The following is a 20,488-nucleotide window of genomic DNA, read 5'->3' as shown; positions in this document are numbered from 1 at the left end:
TTTTACCAAAACTTCCCCAGCACATCAAATTCCACACACGCTCAGACCTTGCTTCAGGACTGGTCTGTTTTGCTTCTGTGGACTGGGAAATGTTCTGGGTCGGCTCCGAGAATAACATTGACGAGTACGCTGACTCTGTCACTGGGTTTATAAGGAAGTACATAAAGGATGTTGTTCCAACAGTAACGATTTGAACATACCCCAACCAAAAACCATGTATATATGGTATTATTTGCTCAAAACTGAAAGCACGAACCACCGCATTTAACCACGGTAAGGTGACCGGAAATATGGACGAGTACAAACAGTCCAGCTATGACCAAGGTTAGTATAGTTTACTTTTTTAAATATATATTTTTAATGTCTATTATTTTTAACATTTTCATTTGAAATTCAGTTTAGTCTCAGTTAGTTTTCAGATCTGATTTACTAGTTTAGTTAAAGTTTATAAATAATTTATATTTCGTTATTATATTATTTAGTTTCAATTTTAGTTTTAGTGTTAGGGACAGAAAGTAGCCGATACGTGGGAGCTAGGAGCAATTTATGTGTTGTATAGTTTTTGTGTAATAGGCAGTGGTATTCAAAATTATATTTCTGAAAACGGTTTTGAGAAGGATAATTAGAAAAATACTATTTTATTGAGTAAATGTAATTAAGGTTATTTGATGTAAAAATCGAAATGTACAGATTTTAAAGTTTCATGTTTTTATTGTCACTTGCACTAGTACATTGAAATGTCTTTCTTGCTTGCTATTTCCCAACAATGTAGTTATCAATATCAGTAGTACTATAAAACATTTATAAAAAAGTCAAGTAGAACAAAAACGCAATACAAGTAAGAAGACCGCGAGAAAGTAAGTAAATTCAGTTCCAGGGTCAGTGCCAATACCATATTTACAATGTGCAGGGATGCTGGGATACTGGAGTGGTAGGGTTAGATATGTATACGGGTAAGGTGACTAGGCATCAGGATATATGATAAACAGAGTAGCAGCAGCGTACAGTGAGGGAAAACATTATTTGATCCCCTGCTGATTTTGTACGTTTACCCACTGACAAAGAAATTATCAGTCTATAATTTTAATGGTAGGTTTATTTGAACAGTGAGAGACAGAATAACAACAAAGTTATGTTATAAATTGATTTGCATCAGAAAGATTTCTGGCTCCCAGGTGTTTTTTATACAGGTAACGAGCTGAGATTAGGAGCACACTCTTAAAGGGACTGCTCCTAATCTCAGTTTGTTACCTGTATAAAAGACACCTGTCCACAGAAGCAATCAATCAATCAGATTCCAAACTCTCCACCATGGCCAAGACCAAAGAGCTCTCCAATGATGTCAGGGACAAGATTGTAGACCTAAACAAGGCTGGAATGGGCTACAAGACCATCGCCAAGCAGCTTGGTGAGAAGGTGACAACAGTGCGATTATTCGCAAATGGAAGAAACACAAAATAACTGTCAATCTCCCTCGGCCTGGGGCTCCATGCAAGAGCTCACCTCGTGGAGTTGCAATGATCATGAGAACGGTGAGGAATCAGCCCAGAACTACACGGGAGGATCTTGTCAATGATCTCAAGGCAGCTGGGACCATAGTCACCAAGAAAAGAATTGGTAACACACTACGCCGTGAAGGACTGAAGTCCTGCAGCGCCCGCAAGATCCCCCTGCTCAAGAAAGCACATATACAGGCCCGTCTGAAGTTTGCCAATGAACATCTGAATGAATCAGAGGAGAACTGGGTGAAAAAAATCGAGCTCTTTGGCATCAACTCAACTCGCTGTGATTGGAGGAGGAGGAATGCTGCCTATGACCCCAAGAACACCATCCCCACCGTCAAACATGGAGGTGGAAACATTATGCTTTGGGGGTGTTTTTCTGCTAAGGGGACAGGACAACTTCACCGCATCAAAGGGACGATGGACGGGGCCATGTACCGTCAAATCTTGCGTGAGAACCTCCTTCCCTCAGCCAGGGCATTGAAAAAGGTCGTGGATGGGTATTCCAGCATGACAATGACCCAAAACACACGGCCAAGGCAACAAAGGAGTGGCTCAAGAAGAAGCACATTAAGGTTCTGGAGTGGCCTAGCCAGTCTCCAGACCTTAATCCCATAGAAAATCTGTGGAGGGAGCTGAAGGTTCGAGTTGCCAAACGTCAGCCTCGAAACCTTAATGACTTGGAGAATATCTGCAAAGAGGAGTTGGACAAAATCCCTCCTGAGATGTGCGCAAACCTGGTGGCCAACTGCAAGAAACGTCTGACCTCTGTGATTGCCAAGAAGGGCTAAATGACTAAAATGTAAAATGTAAATGTAAGGGTTTTGCCACCAAGTACTAAGTCATGTTTTGCAGAGGAGTCAAATACTTATTTCCCTCATTTAAATGCAAATCAATTTATAACATTTTTGACATGCTGTTATGATGAGTTTCTCGGGTATCAAAGAATCAAGGATGCAAGGATATACTTAGACACTTTGTAGACAGTTAATGCAAATGTTTAATGATCGGTACCGGGTTCGCTACAACAATGACCAGAGCTTTGCCCTTGATGTTACGAACTAACTTGAACAAAGAAGACACTCTACCTTATATACCCTCTATTACCCTCTTCCTGGCATACATCTGGCAAGTCTCCATGGGCACTCCCTGTCTTTGATGTTCATCACTCTTTACCCCAAGTCACTATCCTGCCCATCACTCATGCTATCCTAAACATCAGTAATCTCCTTTGACATAATGGAATGTAGACTTTCTGTCTCCTAACCACTTATCTAGTAACTCTAACCTATTCCCCACGATACTATGACATGACATCATTATACCATAAAACATCATATCAATCCATTTTTTTTTCTTATCTTGTGGTAAGTAAGATCACTTAACCCCCATAAGTTCATATATAACTTACATATAATACATTATTCTCCAATCAGTAGTACATATATCTCTGACTAGATCCTAAACTATGCTGGATAACTGAGAATTGACCACTTCAACCTTTCCTACCTGAATCCAACTTGATTCTCCATATATTTAATCAACAAAGGTATAAATTACTTTTTCACACAGGGGAATTGGGTGTTGCATAACTATGTTAATAAAATTATTGAAATAAGTATCTTTAAATATTATAATTTTTTTACTAAGGTTCCCTTTATCTAATAGTAGGTTTTGGTTGAAGATCTGATAACATTCGGTATAAAATACGCGAAAATAGAGAAAATCTGAAAGGGGGCAAATACTTTTTCACGGCACTGTAGAAGCAACAGTCATTTTTCATACTTTGGTCATCATACTTTGATCTGGTTTCTTTAAAAAAGCACAAGATTTCATGAAACACATGATTGTGACTGTTCATGACCTTTAATGTTGCCCAAACTCAAGATAGAAAGGATATAGGCTAATGCCCAATGTAAACATCCACACACCACTCCCTCCTTATCAGGATTTTTTCAGACCCTTCAACCACTCCTCCCAAAAATATACATTTATTTAGGTCTAGCCCTACTTTAATGATCAATATTTACCCAAAATTAATTACATTGTATAGAAGATAAAAGTGACTCCAAACTTCTGTCAGTTTTATTGACAAGTCATGACTTGTTTCAAGACATTAAGTTAAATATGTATTTGCGTGTTATTAAAAAAAGTGATGCCTCATCATCATATTTTGTCATATAGCAGTGGTTGATTTTAGTTGATAAATAAATGTACTAAACATGACTTTTACATAAGAAATTATGATTAAATTATATCAATTAAAAAAAGAGAGAAATTACAGAAACGTGAAGTTATAAAATCAACAATATAGTAACCTAAACATTATACTGAAACATTGCATTACAATACACTATCAATATTTAACTGTCAAATTATTCAGATCAGTGATGTGGTGCTAACCATTGCCTGGCTTGGATCAGAAAAATAGGCCTAGAGAACACAATTTCAACAAGAAAATGTGCAATGTATTCACAGAGGCCCAATTCTCAAGGGATGGCAGCAGTGTATAGTGGGGGCAGGGGGTTCTGTTGAAACCCTGTACCCATACCGTCTCCCTCAGGACCGTTTGGGTAGTTCACAGTCTGTAGAAACAACACAGTACATCATAGGACATATATGACCTTACCTATGGTTATGTCCCAAATGGAACCCTATTCCCTATATATAGTGCTCTACTTTTGACCAAAGCCCGCACCCTATACCCTATATAGTGTACTGGGCCAAAGTAGTGCACTATATAGGGATTAGGATGCCATTTGGGTTGCATCCTATGATAGACATTCTACAATAAAGAGATGTTAACAAAAACATTACAGTACACTCAGTATCTACAATTTAAACTGATTACTTACTGGGTTGAGCCTGTAGAGTGCCAATATTGTATGATCATCACATCCTTGCAAGGTTATTATATTGTTTTTAAGGTTTTAAGATATCTATTTGTTTTTCGAAGTTGATTTTGAATTCAGTTTAGTTTCAGTTAGTTGTCAGACCTTTATTGTTCGTTTTTATTTAGTTTAAGTTGTATACAAATATTTATGTTTCGTTTTTATATTATTTCGTTTTAGTTTTAGTGTTGGGGACAGAATCAAATCAAATTTGATTTGTTACATGCTTCGTAAACAACAGGTGTAGACTAACAGTGAAATGCTTATTTACCGGTCCTTCCCAACAATGCAGAGAGAAAAATAGAAAAATAATAAAACAAGGAATACACAATGAGTAACGATAACATGGCTATATACACAGGGTACCAGTACCGAGTCGATGTGCAGGGGTACAAGGTAATTGAGGTAGATATGTGCATATAGGTAGGGGTAAAGTGACTAGGCAACAGGATAGATAATAAGAAGTAGCAGCAGCGCATGTGATGAGTCAAAATAGTTAGTGCAAAAGGGGGTCAATGGAGATAGTACGGGTATCTATTTGGTTAACTATTTAGCAGTCTTATGGCTTGGGGGTTGAAGCTGTTCAGGGTCCTGTTGGTTCCAGACTTGGTGCATCGGTACCGCTTGCTGTGCGGTAACAGAGAGAACAGTTTATGACTTGGGTGGCTGCAGTCTGAATATGTTTAGGGCCTTCTTCTACCACCGCCTGGTATAGAGGTCCTGGATGGCAGGGAGCTCAGCCCCAGTGATGTATTGGGCCGAACGCACTACCCTCTGTAGCGCCTTGCGGTTGGATGCCAAGCAGTTGCCATACCAAACGGTGATGCAACCAGTCAAGACGCTCTCAATGATGCAGCTGTATAACTTTTTGAGGATCTGAGGGGCCATGCCGAATCTTTTCAGCCTCCTGAGGAGGAAGAGTCATTGTCGTGCCCTGTAGGGGGTCCAGATTTGAGTTGTATCAGCTTGAAAATTCTGAGTAACACCCCCACTAAGCCTTCCCAGTGTGCCTTGCCTTTGAGTGAATTGTAGAGTTACCACCTATGACTGTATTTGTTAGTGACAGAGACATGGTTGTTGAATTCATTAATTTTCACTCCTGTGGCCTTCACCAAGTGAGTTCCTAGGCAAATGTTATCATTATAAATAACTTCATCAAAACACAAGTCTTATACGGCCTTATTTTGAGGACTAGCTTTACCCTATTTCAGTGGCCTGAAACACATGGTTTACAGGCCACATCAGGCCTGCAAGTAAGGTTGCAAAATTCCAGTAACTTTCCCAAAATTCCCAGATCCTGGTTGAAGGATTTCCAGGAATCTTACAACCGAGATTTCTAGAAAACCTGGGAAATTTACCAGAATTTTGCAACCCTACCTGCTAGTCACATTATGCTGGCTTGCAATGTGTTGTGTAATTCTTAGTGGAATCCAGCCAGAGTTACGTATTCCACCAGTTTAATGTTTTAATCACCCACAACCTGAATTCATAACGACTACCAGGGTTAGGAACAGTGTAAGGTGGTAACCTAAGCCATTTAATAAAATGGAACAACCATTTCTCCATCATCATTTCTCCATCACCATTTCTCCACCATCACCTCCTGTACTCTCTGTTCACCCATGACTGCATGGCCAGGCACGACTCCAACACCATCATTAAGTTTGCTGACGACACAACAGTGGTAGGCCTGATCACCGACAACGATGAGACAGCCTATAGGGAGGAGGTCAGAGACCTGGCCGTGTGGTGCCAGGACAACAACCTCTCCCTCAACGTGACCAAGACAAAGGAGATGATTGTGGACTACAGGAAAAAAAAGAGGACTGAGCACGCCCCCATTCTCATCGACGGGGCTGTAGTGGAACAGGTTGAGAGCTTCAAGTTCCTTGGTGTCCACATCACCAACGAACTATCATGGTCCAAACACACCAAGACAGATGAGTATCTTGGCCAGAGGTTGAATTGGACTGCCTCTCGGATTTCCTCCAATTTCATGTCGCACTCTTCAATCGTCCTTTCAAGATCAGCATGCTGGTCCTTGTCGAGCTTGACCTCTTCATCTCCCTTAGTTCCCGCTTCAGCCAGTAGGCCAGCCGCGTAGTCATCATTTGAATCACCGACACTTCTAGCCAGGGAACTGAGCTTGCTGAACTCCTCTTGTAGTTCATGCTTAATCATACCAGCTGCAGCTTTACTCAGGTAGTTCGCTTGTCTGGTGAAAGCAGATTTGGCTAAGGTCCGCTCTTGCTTCAGTTGCTTGACTGTTTTCCCAAAAGTTTCCTTGGCCATGGTGTAGAGTTTCACAGGCAATTCTTCCTTTGCGTCGACAGCTTGACTTCAGCCCTTTGATCCTCGTCTTCACTGCCGCGCTGGTTATCAACCTATTCTGTTCCATCTTTATGACAATAAAAAATCATAAAGTGAACAGTTTTGAGTTGTCCTTTGCGTTCATCAAGGATAAAGCCGTTTTCAAGTTTGGGCAGAGCTGTGGTCAGCCAGAAATCACGCAGAACTTGACAGTTGATAACCAGTTGCGTCTCAGCAATTTCTTGATACTTTACTGCTGTGATTCTCATAGATCGTGCAAAATGAGTTTCAGAATTGTGCAGGGCCATGTCCACTACTTCACAGAGGTCTGGATGTGCTCCTCCAACGGTCTTTCCTAAAGGGCTCTCCCACAGGACAAGATCTCCTACTACCTTTACTCTCTGTGGAGCAAGTCTTCCTTCCCGGTGGCTTATGAGAAGCTCAACATGTTCTGGTCTGTGAAGGTCTTCCAGGTTGGTATCGGGGAAGAATTTCTTGAGGTGTTGTGCTTTGATTGCTCTGTGAACTTTTGCAATTTCATCCAACCCATAACAGATCAGCTCATGAGCTTTCTCCGTGCCTCTTGGTGTCTTGACTCTCACCTCAGATCCTAAAAAAATTCTACAGCTGCACCATCGAGAGCATCCTGACTGGTTGCATCACCGCCTGGTATGGCAACTGCTTGGCCTCCGACTGCAAGGCACTACAGAGGGTAGTGCGTACGGCCCAGTACATCACTGGGGCCAAGCTTCCTGCCATCCAGGACCTCTATACCAGGCGGTGTCAGAGGAAGGCCCTCAAAATTATCAAAGACTCCAGCCACCCTAGTCATAGACTGTTCTCTCTGCTACCGCACGGCAAGCGGTACCGAGTGCCAAGTCTAGGTCCAAAAGACTTCTCAACAGCTTCTACCCCAAGCCATAAGACTCCTGAACAGCTAATCATGGCTACCCGGACTATTTGCACTGCCCCCCCACCCCATCCTTTTTACGCTGCTGCTACTCTGTTAATTATTTATGCATAGTCACTTTAACTCTACCCACATGTCCATATTACCTCAACTACCTCAACTAGCCGGTGCCCCCGCACATTGACTCTGCCACGGTACCCCTCTGTATATATAGCCTCCCTACTGTTACTTTATTTTACTTCTGCTCTTTTTTTTCTCAACACTTTTTTGGTTGTTGTTTTATTTTTACTTTTTTTTGTTAAAAATAAATGCACTGTTGGTTAAGGGCTGTAAGTAAGCATTTCACTGTAATGTCTGCACCTGTTGTATTCGGTGCATGTGACCAATAACATTTGATTTGATTTGATTTGATTTCAGTAACTGGAGAAAAAAATCGAACTAAATGAGTTTAGAAACATTTATGTTATTTATCTTTGAGTAGCATAAGATTAATCAATCAATCACTCAATGTATTAAAAACAATTCCAAAAAAAATCTACCTGCAGTACAGCATGCTGGGAAAAAAAGTTCATAACTTTAAAAAATTGAGTTGATGTGACTGCTCATTTAGTTTTGAGTCAGTACCACATCAATATTTTAATAATAATTACTTTTCATTGACTTTAAGTTCAACTTACTAGAAGTATTTTAGTTGAAAATGCTTTGGGGTTTACAGTGAAGCTTTTAACCAAGGGGTTTCTTTGTTTCCTTCCGAGTTTCTATTAGCTCAGGAAGTGCAATGCAAAACATCTCAGTGGGAATCTGTGTTAAAGCGGCGCAGAGTAAGTGTGTCTTTTGTATTTGTAAAATCATTTTGGGGTGATATGAAAGTAGAATTCGAGGTTTCCAAAACCGTATTGCACGCAGTGATTATTAACGATTAGACAGAGTATCTGGAGAGTTTAACACGTTGGCCCTGCTGTGGTTAATTGTTCAAATGAGAACCCTATGGCTGTATGGGCTTGGATTCTCAAGAGCTAAGGTTAGGTTAGGTTAACATTATAAAGTCGCAAACGCCAAAAATCACCAGGAGCTAATCGTTCAGTTGAAAATGGGTCCGTTTTAGTAACTTTGATTAGCAGATGGTGCCGTTTGACTGTTGTTAAGGTGATGGGAAAGTGTTCTATCCAATGATGTATATAAACCCTGGATTTCTGGTGCTATGTATTGGCCATTGAGAGCTTTGAAGCCACCGGTCAGCCATATTGGCACTCCCCAGTAGGAGCAGTCCTCCATAGGAATGAATGGAATTCTACAGTATTTCAATTAAATGTTTCAAGGACAAAATTACATGTATTTTTGTTGTTGTAGTGGGGACAGTAACATTAGTACTCTCTAAAAAAAATACTTTAAGGAAAATGTTTTGATATATTTTCAAATATTTATGTTTAGCTCACATAATATAATTTGAAAGTATGCATTACGGTATCTGTAATAGAATAAACGTGTCAAAAACGAATGTAGACATTAATAAATGCATTTCTATAGCTTCCAAAATATGTTTTACATTGGAGCAGGAGTGCCAAGATGGCTGTCCAGTGGCTTCAATACAGTGTCCCCTGTCAGTCATTTAGGGTTTATACACATCATTGGTTCTATCGGGTCCAACTACGTCAACGATTTTAATTGGCTGATACGGAATTTCAACCAGATATAATCACGGCCACCTGGTGAGTTTAGCATAGGGCTAAATGTACCAGGTTATGTGATGGGAACAGCTAATATGTAGCCTTTGATCACGTGCAACTACGTCAACAATTTTAATTGACCGATGCTTAAACTTAAACTTTTTCTACTGTTCGCAAGTACGGTCCCACAGAATTTCACACAGTGACCAATGTTTTGTTGATTGCACAATTTTTTAATTAAAGTTTTTGCAGTGGAATTTAAAAAAATTACTCCAGAAACTCAGTTGCTAGGACACTGGTGAGATATTTTTAATTTTAATTTTAGATAATGAGCAGCCTATTTTATATGGCAACCCTGCAATTCAACCTCCAAAGATGTCATACCTTGTAGTTGTTCTGAGGAGGGAAAGGTGCGTTGCTTGGAGTCATGCTGCTATGAGGTACCGGTATTTGATTCCCAATGATGAACACTTGCTAAAAGACAGACATGTAAATTTTAAGTCAATTTATAGAAATTGCTTATCAAATATACAGGTGTCATGACTGCTCAGTGCTCTTACAGTTGCCAAAACATACTCTATATATACAAAAGTATGTGGACACCCCTTCAAATTAGTGGATTCAGCTATTTCAGCCACACCCATTGCTGACAGGTGTATAAAATCTAGCACACAGCCATGCAATCTCCATAGACACACATTGGCAGTAGAATGGCCTTACTGAAGAGCTCAGTGACTTTCAACGTGGCACCGTCATAGGATGCCACCTTTCCAACAAGTCAGTTAGTCAAATTTCTGCACTGCAAGAGCTGCCCCGGTCAACTGTAAGTGCTGCTATTGTGAATTACACAACGTGTGGGTCTAAACTTGAATGCTGATTGGTTGAAACCACATTCCAGCCGGTGTCTATTCCACAAGTTACCACCGGCTAAATCTATGACGTTAAAATGCCTATTTACTCTGTTCCATCTGACTATGCAATCCACTGTCTCATCAACCCAGCCAGGCTATTTATAAACTTCCTCTCCACTATAAAAAGCATCTAGACATGATCTCACATTTCTTTTAGACTAACATTTAGTTTTCAACAGCAGAGATTTGTGTAAACCTTGCTGTCTGTCTCATTGTTTCAACATTCAAATTCGATCACCAGCTGTCACATAGTAATGAATGTGTCGGGAGTCGGGATGAAACAGACAGGCAGGAAGCTTTTCTCAGCCAGTCGAAATCATGAATCAGTGCAGCTAGTTTGCAGTCTTTCCAGCTTCAGTTTGAAGTGATTGTGTTACATGTGTTGTTGGCTAGCTCCTCTGAACAACAGTGTCCTGATGAGAGAGCACATTTTCTATGCCAGGTGAAATCGCGCATCGTTAACTAATTGTTATGGATGTATCCAAATAAATGTCACTAGAAAACAGCTTAAACAAATGCAAATGCAGCTACTTAGTTATTCTGGCTGCACAGTTTGACGTGACTGTAAGTTAGCTGTAGTTGGCTAGCTAGCAAGTAAGGGATAAGAATGTTGCCAGCTGGGTCGCGTCCATAGATACTGAACAAAAATACTTAATGACTCGGTCGCGTCTCTGGCAACCGAACCGATAGAACGAACGACCAGCCGGCTTGTGTAGCAACCCCTATATTTGTGTCAGGACTATATCTTGTGGAAGGTTGAAATAGTATGAATTAATTAACCCAAAAAAACTTTTATTATGAAAATATGTATATCATTATTTGAATATGTTGGTCAACCGTTGTATAAAAGTGATAATGCCCTCGAAGCCGTTGTTTGGAGGATATATTGGCACGGTTTGCCGGTTTCGACTTCGTCTCGGGCCTAACAACACCTGTGCCAATATATCCTCCAAACACAGGCTTCTCGGGCATTATCACTTAAGTGGAAACGTCTAGGAGCAACAACGGCTCAGCCACGAAGTGGTAGGCCACACAAGCTCACAGAACGGGACCACCAAGTGCAGAAGAGCATAGCGCGTAGAAATCATCTGTCCTCGTTGGCAACATTCACCACCAAGTTCCAAACTGCCTCTGGAAGCAATGTCAGCACAAGAACTGTTCGTCGGGAGCTTCATGAAATGGGTTTCCATGGCCGAGCAGCCGCACACAAGCCTAAGATCACCATGCGCAATGCCAAGCGTCGGCTGGAGTGGTGTAAAGCTCGCCGCCATTGGACTCTGGAGCAGTGGAAACGCATTCTCTGGAGTGATGAATCACGCTTCACCATTTGGCAGTACGACGGATGAATCTGGGTTTGGCGGATGCCAGGAAAACACTACCTGCCCGAATACATAGTGCCAATTGAAAAGTTTGGTGGAGGATGAATAATGGTCTGGGGCTGTTTTTCAAGGTTCGGGATAGTTCCAGTGAAGGAAAATCTTAATGCTACAGCAAACAATGACATTCTAGACAATTCTGTGCTTCCAACCTTTTGGCAACAGTTTGGGGAAGCATGACAAATCCCCCATGCACAAAGCGAGGTCCATACAGAATTGGTTTGTCGAGATCGGTGTGGAAGAACTTGACTGGCATGTACAGAACCCTGACCTCAACCCCATCGAACACCTTTGGGATGAACAGAACGCTCCGACTGCGAGCCAGGCCTAATCGGCCAACATCAGTGCCCGACCTCACTAATGCTCTTGTGGCTGAATGGAAGCATGTTCCCACAGCAATGTTTCAACATTGCCAGAAGAGTGGAGGCTGTTATAGCAGTAAAGGGGGGACCAACTCCAAATTAATGCCGATGATTTTGGAATGAGATGTTCGACGAGCAGGTGTCCACATACTTTTGGTCATGTAGTGTACTTAACGTTGCTTTATATTTATAATGTTTTCATTATAGTAAGACTTACAGTGGGTTCTGAAGTTATTGACACCCTTGATAAAGATGAGTAAAAATGACTGTATAAAATAAATAATTCAAATACTGAACTATATTGTATGCTCAAAACAATAAATTATTTTATACTAATACAATTGCAAAGAGAAAGAGATTTTGTTTACAAGTAATACTTTTTTTCTCTCAAAAAGGTAGTGGTCAAAATCATTGACACCCCTGTTTCCAATACCTTTCAATACCTCACCTTGCGAGGATAACGGCACTGAGCCTTTTAATAAAAAAAATTATGAGTTGGAGAGCACATTGGGAGGGATCTTAGACCATTCCTCCATACATAATCTTTCCAGATCCTTGATATCCTTCGTCTGCGCTTATGGACTGCCCTCTTCAATTCAAACCACAGGTTTTCAATGTATTGTAAGTCCGGAGACTGAGATAGCCATTGCAAAATGTTGATTTTGTGGCCACTTAACCATTAAAAAATATATATATTTATTCTCAGTAATACCAATTACCCCACCGAAGACATTCTTTAAAAAAGTATACTCGGCCATAACAGACTTTATATGGGCAAATAAAACTCAGAGAATAAAAAGGAAAGTTTTACATCTTCCGAAGTCTGAGGGTAGTTTTAACCTTCCAGACTTGGAATTGTATTAACTCTCTACCCAAGGCTTTTACTTGCAACATATTGTTAAATGCACTAAAGAGGAACAATGGGTACATATTGAAGTTGCACATGCTCATCCTCAGAATCTATTCACAAGTCTATTTTCAAAGGATAAAGCTAAGAACATTACACATTTTATAGTTAAAAACACTATAACAATATTGAAGAAAATGAAATGCATACTAAAAGAACCAATATCACTCCCTAAAAACACAACCCTGTGGAACAATCCTTGGATAGCTTTTCAGAATTCACCGATTAATTGGCCCCATGGAAAACAAAAGGCACAGAAACCGTAAATGACTTGGTAATAGGAAATACAATTATTTCCATTACAGAATTAAAAAGCAATTTTGGACTGACTAATGTAGACATTTTCAAATACATGCAACTTAAAAGTTATACAGTGGGAGAACAAGTATTTGATACACTGCCGATTTTGCTGGTTTTCCTACTTACAAAGCATGTAGAGGTATGTAATTTAATCACATTGTATGATTTTTAAGTAATTAATTTGCATTTTATTGCATGACATAAGTATTGGATTAACCCTTGGATTAATTATTAAGGAGACATCACCGTAAGCGATGGTAACATGATATTCTCTTACCTAATTTAAATATGTACTGCTTTGTAACCAACATTGGAGAAGGCGTGTTTGCAGAGGGGCCTGGTTAACATAGCTAGATATCTACTGGTGCCAAAAAATTGTAAGCAAATATATTACCAAATAGATCATCTATGGCAAAGATACTACTTCTATGTGTCCCCTTTCATCTTTGTCTGGTGTTAGCTAGTTACTGGCTAGCTAGGTCTTCAGCCAGCATAGAACAAAAGGGGGTTTGTTCAAAACTCAGACACATTTGTCATTTCAAGACATCCGCCAGTGCTGCTGTGAACCGCATCAGAACAGACATGCTAAACGGAAGATGTATAATTTTTTTTTACATCTTTGATGTAATTTCAATGTTGTTTGAGTTGCTTTGTGTATCACCAAATTTGCTTGAGATGATTTTACTGCAACACTGCTCAATGGATCCAATTTGCTTGACATAGGTGTTTCAAAGAGCTGTCAGTCAAGGCGAGCTCATGAATATAAGCTCCCCGCCCACTCAGCCTGTCTGTTCAAACTTCCTGGTAGTTAACCATGAGAAAAAACTTTTCAGAATGACTGTTCAGGACCTTTAAGTGTACAACTAACAAGGACTCAATAATTCATGCCTTCTGGGAGTGCTATGAAGTCAAAAAGTTAAAAGGTGGAGTTAGAACGTTGGCAGTCAGGAGTTTTACAATGTAAGTTTACTTGGAATCCATCTATCTGCATATTTCAAGACATGGCATATGAGGGAGTAGTGAAATACTCAATGGGGTGGACCATACTTTTCTCGTCAATGATTTTTTTAAACGTCTTAAAAACTGGAAATCAAATGAGCCTGCATCAGTACGACAGTGGATGGACAAGCACTGGAATGTCCTGGGGATGAAGGATGAGGGGGAGTGTGGTTGTGAGACATACATGATGTGTATGGTTATGGTGGGAATATGTGGGTCTGAGCAGGTGTGATGTCATTGATGTTTGTTGAAATTTGGGTGTGTCTACTCTGTTTAGTCTTTTGTTTATGTGTGGTTGTTATTGTTTAAAAAAAAAAAATTCCTTTGTTAATTTTGGTGTGTGCTTGGGGTTATTGTCTTGCTCGAAGATCAACTCGCAATCAAGTTTCAGCCTCCTGGCAGACGCAACCAGGCTTTGGGAAAAGATTTCCTGGTACTGGGTGTTACGACAATTTGCTTATGAAAATCTACAATTTCTAAGTAGCCAATGTCACCAGGTGAGTTGATGGTAGCAAATAGACTTGCTCTTTATGTGCCTCAAACTTAGCAATAGAGGTTACCTTGAATGAATGAATGTTGATTCATAGAGACTGTAGCAATCCTTTGCATCTTGTTTGGCATTTCTTCCATTAGTTTGCGTTGATTTGATTGCGGTAAGAACTGTGATCTCTCCCACCATCCACACACACCATACGTTCAAACCCCTGCGTCTTTATAGACCACCTGATGTGTGTTTACAACCACCGTTTGTCTACCCCTAGTGGTCGGGAGTGTAATTGCTCGAATAATACCATAAGATACACCCAAATATGCTTTCTATCACTGTTTACTCTATCTCCAAAACTGTTGCTACAGGAGGTATGTAGAAGAAACATCAGCTGGGATAACGACATACCCCAATCTCTCTCACAGCAATGGCAAGGATGGATGGCGAATTTGGCGAAAGTGGCATAGCTCAAGGTGAAGAGAAGAGGTGCATCAAGCCCGAAGACTTTGGAAAGCCAGTGATGCCAATGAGTTTGGTTATAGAGCTGTATCTTACTTAATGCGTTTTAACAAGAAGCAAGTACATATTTGGTTCATGCTGGGAAAAGAGAGTTGCTCCCATGAATCAGTAACCATTTCTAGGATTGAGCTCACGACCGCTTTGTTGGCGGCAAATTGTCATAACAAAAGTAAGAACCGTGAGCTCTCCCACCGTCCACACACACACCATATGTTCAAACACCTGTGTCTTTATAGATCACCTGGTGTGTTTACACCAGCATTTAGCTGCCCCTAGTGGTCGGGAGTGTAATTGCCCAAATAATACAATAATATAAGATACACCCAAATTGGCTCCAACTGGGTAAAGTTCATGATGCCATTGACCTTAACAAGGGGCCCAGGACCAGTGGAAGAAAATTAGCCCCATAACATCAAAGATCCACCACCACATTTTACAGTAGGTATGGGGTTATTTTCTGTTCTTTCGACACCAAACCCACCACTGGTGAACATAGAGCTCTTTGGCTACGCACACCAGTGGTGGGTTTGGCGTTGAAATGAGAATGCACTAAGCAGAAAAGAACCCCATACCATAAGCGCAGACAAAGGATATCAATGATCTGGAAGGATTCTGTATGGAGGAATGGTCTAAGATCCCTCCCAATGTGTTCTCCAAATCATAAAACATTTTAGAAAAAGTGCCAGTGCTGTTATCCTTGCACAGTGAGGTATTGAAAGGTATTGAAAACAGTGATGTCATTGATTGTATTACTTGTTAAGCTAAATCTCTTTCTCTGAGCAATTGTATTAGTATACATTTTTGGGTGCATACAATGCAGCTCAGTATTGAATTATTTATTTTATACAGACATTTTTGCTCATTTTTATGAAGGGTGTCAATAATTTCGGACCACACTGTATATGGAGCTAGATTTCTGTCTAAATCTTGTACAACATTTAGACAGAAATCTATGTCCATATACTCACCTCAGGGGTGGAACGGCAGCACTGGCAGACAGCAATGCAGGCGAATGATGAGACACAGATGGACACTATAAACTCCAACACGGAGAAAACAGCCAGAACACCTGAAATTCCCTGGGACCTGACCTATAGACAGAGAGGAACAGGAAACAGCAGTTAACTAGACTACACCGCCATTTTGGAGCAATTATGTACAATTAAACTTTGACTCCCATTTCAGTGTGGGCTAATAAGAAGTATAAACTAACTCAATAGCATCTAATTCACTATTGCTTGCAGGTTGGAGTTGTCACATGGGGGAAAAAAGTATTTAGTCAGCCACCAATTGTGCAAGTTCTCCCACTTAAAAAGATGAGAGAGGCCTGTAATTTTCATCATAGGTACACGTCAACTATGACAGACAAAATGAGAAAAAAAATCCAGACAATCACAATGTAGGATTTTTAATGAATTTATTTGCAAATTATGGTGGAAAAAAAGTATTTGGTCAATAACAAAAGTTTCTCAATACTTTGTTATATACCCTTTGTTGGCAATGACACAGATCAAACGTTTTCTGTAAGTCTTCACAAGGTTTTTCCACACTGTTGCTGGTATTTTGGCCAATTCCTCCATGCAGATCTCCTCTAGAGCAGTGACGTTTTGGGGCTGTCGCTGGGCAACACGGACTTTCAACTCCCTCCAAAGATGTTCTATGGGGTTGAGATCTGGAGACTGGCTAGGCCACTCCAGGACCTTGAAATGCTTCTTACGAAGCCACTCCTTTGTTGCCCGGGCGGTGTGTTTGGGATCATTGTCATGCTGAAAGACCCAGCCACGTTTCATCTTCAATGCCCTTGCTGATGGAAGGAGGTTTTCACTCAAAATCTCACGATACATGGCCCCATTCATTCTTTCCTTTACACGGATCAGTCGTCCTGGTCCCTTTGCAGAAAAACAGCCCCAAAGCATGATGTTTCCACCCCATGCTTCACAGTAGGTATGGTGTTCTTTGGATGCAACTCAGCATTCTTTGTCCTCCAAACACAACAAGTTTAGTTTTTACCAAAAAGTTATATTTTGGTTTATCTGACCATATGACATTCTCCCAATCTTCTTCTGGATCATCCAAACGCACTCTAGCAAACTTCAGACGGGCCTGGACATGTACTGGCTTAAGCAGGGGGACACGTCTGGCACTGCAGGATTTGAGTCCCTGGCGGCGTAGTGTGTTACTGATAGTAGGCTTTGTTACTTTGGTCCCAGCTCTCTGCAGGTCATTCACTAGGTCCCCCCGTGTGGTTCTGGGATTTTCGCTCACCGTTCTTGTGATCATTTTGACCCCACGTGGTGAGATCTTGCGTGGAGCCCCAGATAGAGGGAGATTAACAGTGGTCTTGTATGTCTTCCATTTCCTAATAATTGCTCCCACAGTTGATTTCTTCAAACCAAGCTGCTTACCTAGTCTTCCCAGCCTGGTGCAGGTCTACAATTTTGTTTCTGGTGTCCTTTGACAGCTCTTTGGTCTTGGTCATAGTGGAGTTTGGAGTGTGACTGTTTGAGGTTGTGGACAGGTGTATTTATACTGATAACAAGTTCAAACAGGTGCCATTAATACAGGTAACGAGTGGAGGACAGAGGAGCCTCTTAAAGAAGAAGTTACAGGTCTGTGAGAGCCAGAAATCTTGCTTGTTTGTAGGTGACAAAATACTTATTTTCCACCATAATTTGCAAATAAATTCATTAAAAATCCTACAATGTGATTTTCTGGAGAAAAAAAATCTCATTTTGTCTGTCATAGTTGACGTGTACCTATGATGAAAATTACAGGCCTCTCTCATCTTTTTAAGTGGGAGAACTTGCACAATTGGTGGCTGACTAAATACTTTTTTTCCCCACTGTATGCTACAAATGGTGTATAATTTTAAAATAATAAAAAAACATTCAACAGTACGTACAATAGTCTAGTAATACGATTATAGATTATATAAATACCCCTTTACCGATTTACAAATATCTCCTGACCAAAGGAATAAGCATTTGGTATATACCCAATACTGTTGACAGACATAGTATGGAGGATTTTCTGGATAGTAACAGGAGTAGAGGATCCCAGCACCGTCTAAAGAATGGAGGATGATGCCAGTTAAAGCAGTAACCGTGGCAACAACATTCATTACCAGGGAGCCATTCACCTAAGGTACAGAGAACAGAAAGAGGACATGGGAATGAATGATTGGTTGTGGATGAACATTGCGACAATAATTATTACAAGTCTTTATTAAAGGGGCGATCCGCAGTTGCTGAATCGCCAGTGCCCACCCCACTGCTTGTGTTGTGGGAGGAAAACAAGCAGGTTGAATGAAAAAATGTGGGCCTATATGTAAAGTAGATTCTGTGTTTTTAAATAGAGTGGAACTTTATAAATCAAAAGCCTAAACTTTATTGAAGAAAGAATAATTGATACTGACCAGACATTTGTTCAGTTTGTTGTCAGCAGCAACAGTTAGAGAGCCTGCAATGACATACTGAGAAGGAACAAGGAAGAGATTATACAAGCCTGTGTCCCAAATGGCACCCTATTCTCTACATAGTACACTACAAAGGTAGTGCACTATCTAGGGTGTAAGGTACCATGTGGGACAAACATATTTCTACAGTATGACCAAAGTTCAAATTCAAGTTGAATTACTCCCACATAGAATTCCATACAAACAGAAATGCATGAGCGTATGAATGGCATAGGCCTATCCAAATACATATACGTTGATAAAAGTAATTAGTTAAGTCATTCTTTATAAAGCATTACCTTAAATGAAAGATTTTATATTTTTTTTCATTTTTTGACATATTTGTTTTTAATGCATTTCTTTTCAAAATGTGACATGATTCAATTATTAGGATGTTTTGTTTGCATGAAGACAGGACATTTAAGAAATGATTGTTAAACAGAGCAGCTCACTCACAATGATAGATCCCCAGACAAATATTCCACTAAATACTCCAATATTGTCTACTTGTGGTCCTGTAGCCATCACGATTCCTGTCAACAGCATCAGCAAACCAATCATGATCTGTACGGTCTGTGAGAGAAAAACAAAGTACAAAGCAGGAAATTCATTTTTCTCTTCTTCCAATATATTCAACCAAAATGGTATTTTTTTATTTCAATTTTTTTTTCTAATGATGTAAAACAGAAATTCTTACCCCCAGCGCTTTTGGATGCCCCGCCCGGAAACTTCCCAGCGCTGAGTAGACCGTCTGTCCCAAACAGTGAGGGGCAGAAGCAACCCCCGCGACCCCCATCTCGTTTCCAGTAGGGTGTACATGGGTGATGACCACCACCCCGTTAGTGGTGGTTGTTGCAGAGCTGGACATCTTCACAGAGGAGGGAAGGATGTTTGTAGTGCATTAAGAGGTGATACGGCTAGTCAGTGGTGTATTGTTGAGCCTCATGTAAAGTTTATACTCTACCTGGGACTTCCAGGTAATAATTTACCTGTGATTGTCATGCATAATAGGTGTGTCAGCCACTCACTAGTCTTTGAACTCTCTCCATTGGGTGGGCGGTAGGCTGTGTGTGTCTGTGGTTACTGTATCATCTGTTTACTTGAATAAGTTCCTCATTGCAGAGCGACCTTTAGTTCCTTCTTTATTGTCATAACTTCCCATCATGGGCTTGAAGTTGTTTGCCTACAGAACACAGGCTATAAAAGAAACTCATACACTTTCATGAAAGTTTCTCTTTCATGCTACATAGCATGGAAGTGTATACATTTTTTTTTGTTCTGTGCTGTATAGGCAAACATCTTCAAGGTGTGGTATAATAAAGTAATTTAATTTAACTAAAGACTTTGCCCCTCTGTGGGGAGACATCCTGAAATAAAGAAGAAGTAGGTGAAATAACCAGAATAACTGTTTATTGGTGAATGGATGTTAGATAAGCATGACAAACAGAAAAGAGCTTAGTAAAGTGGAGTGTATATAAATGTTGAGATATCATGTAAACATAAGCTCTTCATGTCTATTCCTGCACCCCTCTTTTCCTCTCCTCAACTTCTCCCCTCTCTCTCTTCCTCTCCTCCTCTCTCTTCCTCTTCCTATTCTCCCCTCTCATCCTCTTCTCCCCTCTCTTCCTCTCCTCCTGTCTCTTCCTCTCCTTCTCTCGCTTCCAAGGTTATTATAGTTTTGTGTTTTTACATTCGTTTTTATTTCTATTCGTTTTTAGATTTTAATTTTAAATTCAGTTTAGTTTCAGTTTGCTTTTAGAGATGATTTTCTAGTTTCTATAAATGTTCTATAAATGTTTAACAATTGAGATGTACAAACTATTGCATAAGGGAACGATGAGCGGATAAGAGGCAAGCCGTAATTTTGTTTAAGACATTAATGAGCAGGTAGTC

General features: G+C 40.3%; 1 protein-coding gene across 1 annotated transcript; it reads right to left on the bottom strand.

Annotated features, from left to right (window-relative positions):
* Nucleotides 1-3,569: 3,569 nt before the first annotated feature.
* On the bottom strand, nucleotides 3,570-19,544 carry LOC121550794 (membrane-spanning 4-domains subfamily A member 4A-like). The gene is made up of 7 exons (XM_041863156.2): nucleotides 19,293-19,544; nucleotides 19,052-19,168; nucleotides 18,557-18,613; nucleotides 18,137-18,280; nucleotides 16,110-16,232; nucleotides 9,665-9,754; nucleotides 3,570-4,087 (listed from the first exon to the last, which is right to left on the bottom strand). Exons 1-7 carry the CDS (start codon nucleotides 19,461-19,463, stop codon nucleotides 3,992-3,994), a joined length of 798 nt encoding a protein of 265 aa, XP_041719090.2. The 5' UTR covers nucleotides 19,464-19,544; the 3' UTR covers nucleotides 3,570-3,991.
* Nucleotides 19,545-20,488: the final 944 nt, after the last annotated feature.

Source organism: Coregonus clupeaformis, chromosome 35 (assembly GCF_020615455.1).
Source record: "Coregonus clupeaformis isolate EN_2021a chromosome 35, ASM2061545v1, whole genome shotgun sequence".
NCBI classification, from domain to species: Eukaryota; Metazoa; Chordata; class Actinopteri; order Salmoniformes; family Salmonidae; genus Coregonus; species Coregonus clupeaformis.
Note: the sequence above shows the minus strand (reverse complement) of the source record. Positions and strands in the feature narration are given on the sequence as shown.

Excerpts from the sequence above, each read along its gene's own strand:
- LOC121550794 (XM_041863156.2), bottom strand. The coding sequence starts at position 19,463 with ATGTCCAGCTCTGCAACAACCACCACTAACGGGGTGGTGGTCATCACC. Across the intron at positions 18,614-19,051 it reads TTGTCTGGGGATCTATCATT|TATGTCATTGCAGGCTCTCT; the intron begins GTGAGTGAGCTG and ends GTTCCTTCTCAG. Across the intron at positions 4,088-9,664 it reads CTCCTCAGAACAACTACAAG|ACTGTGAACTACCCAAACGG; the intron begins GTATGACATCTT and ends TTGTTTCTACAG.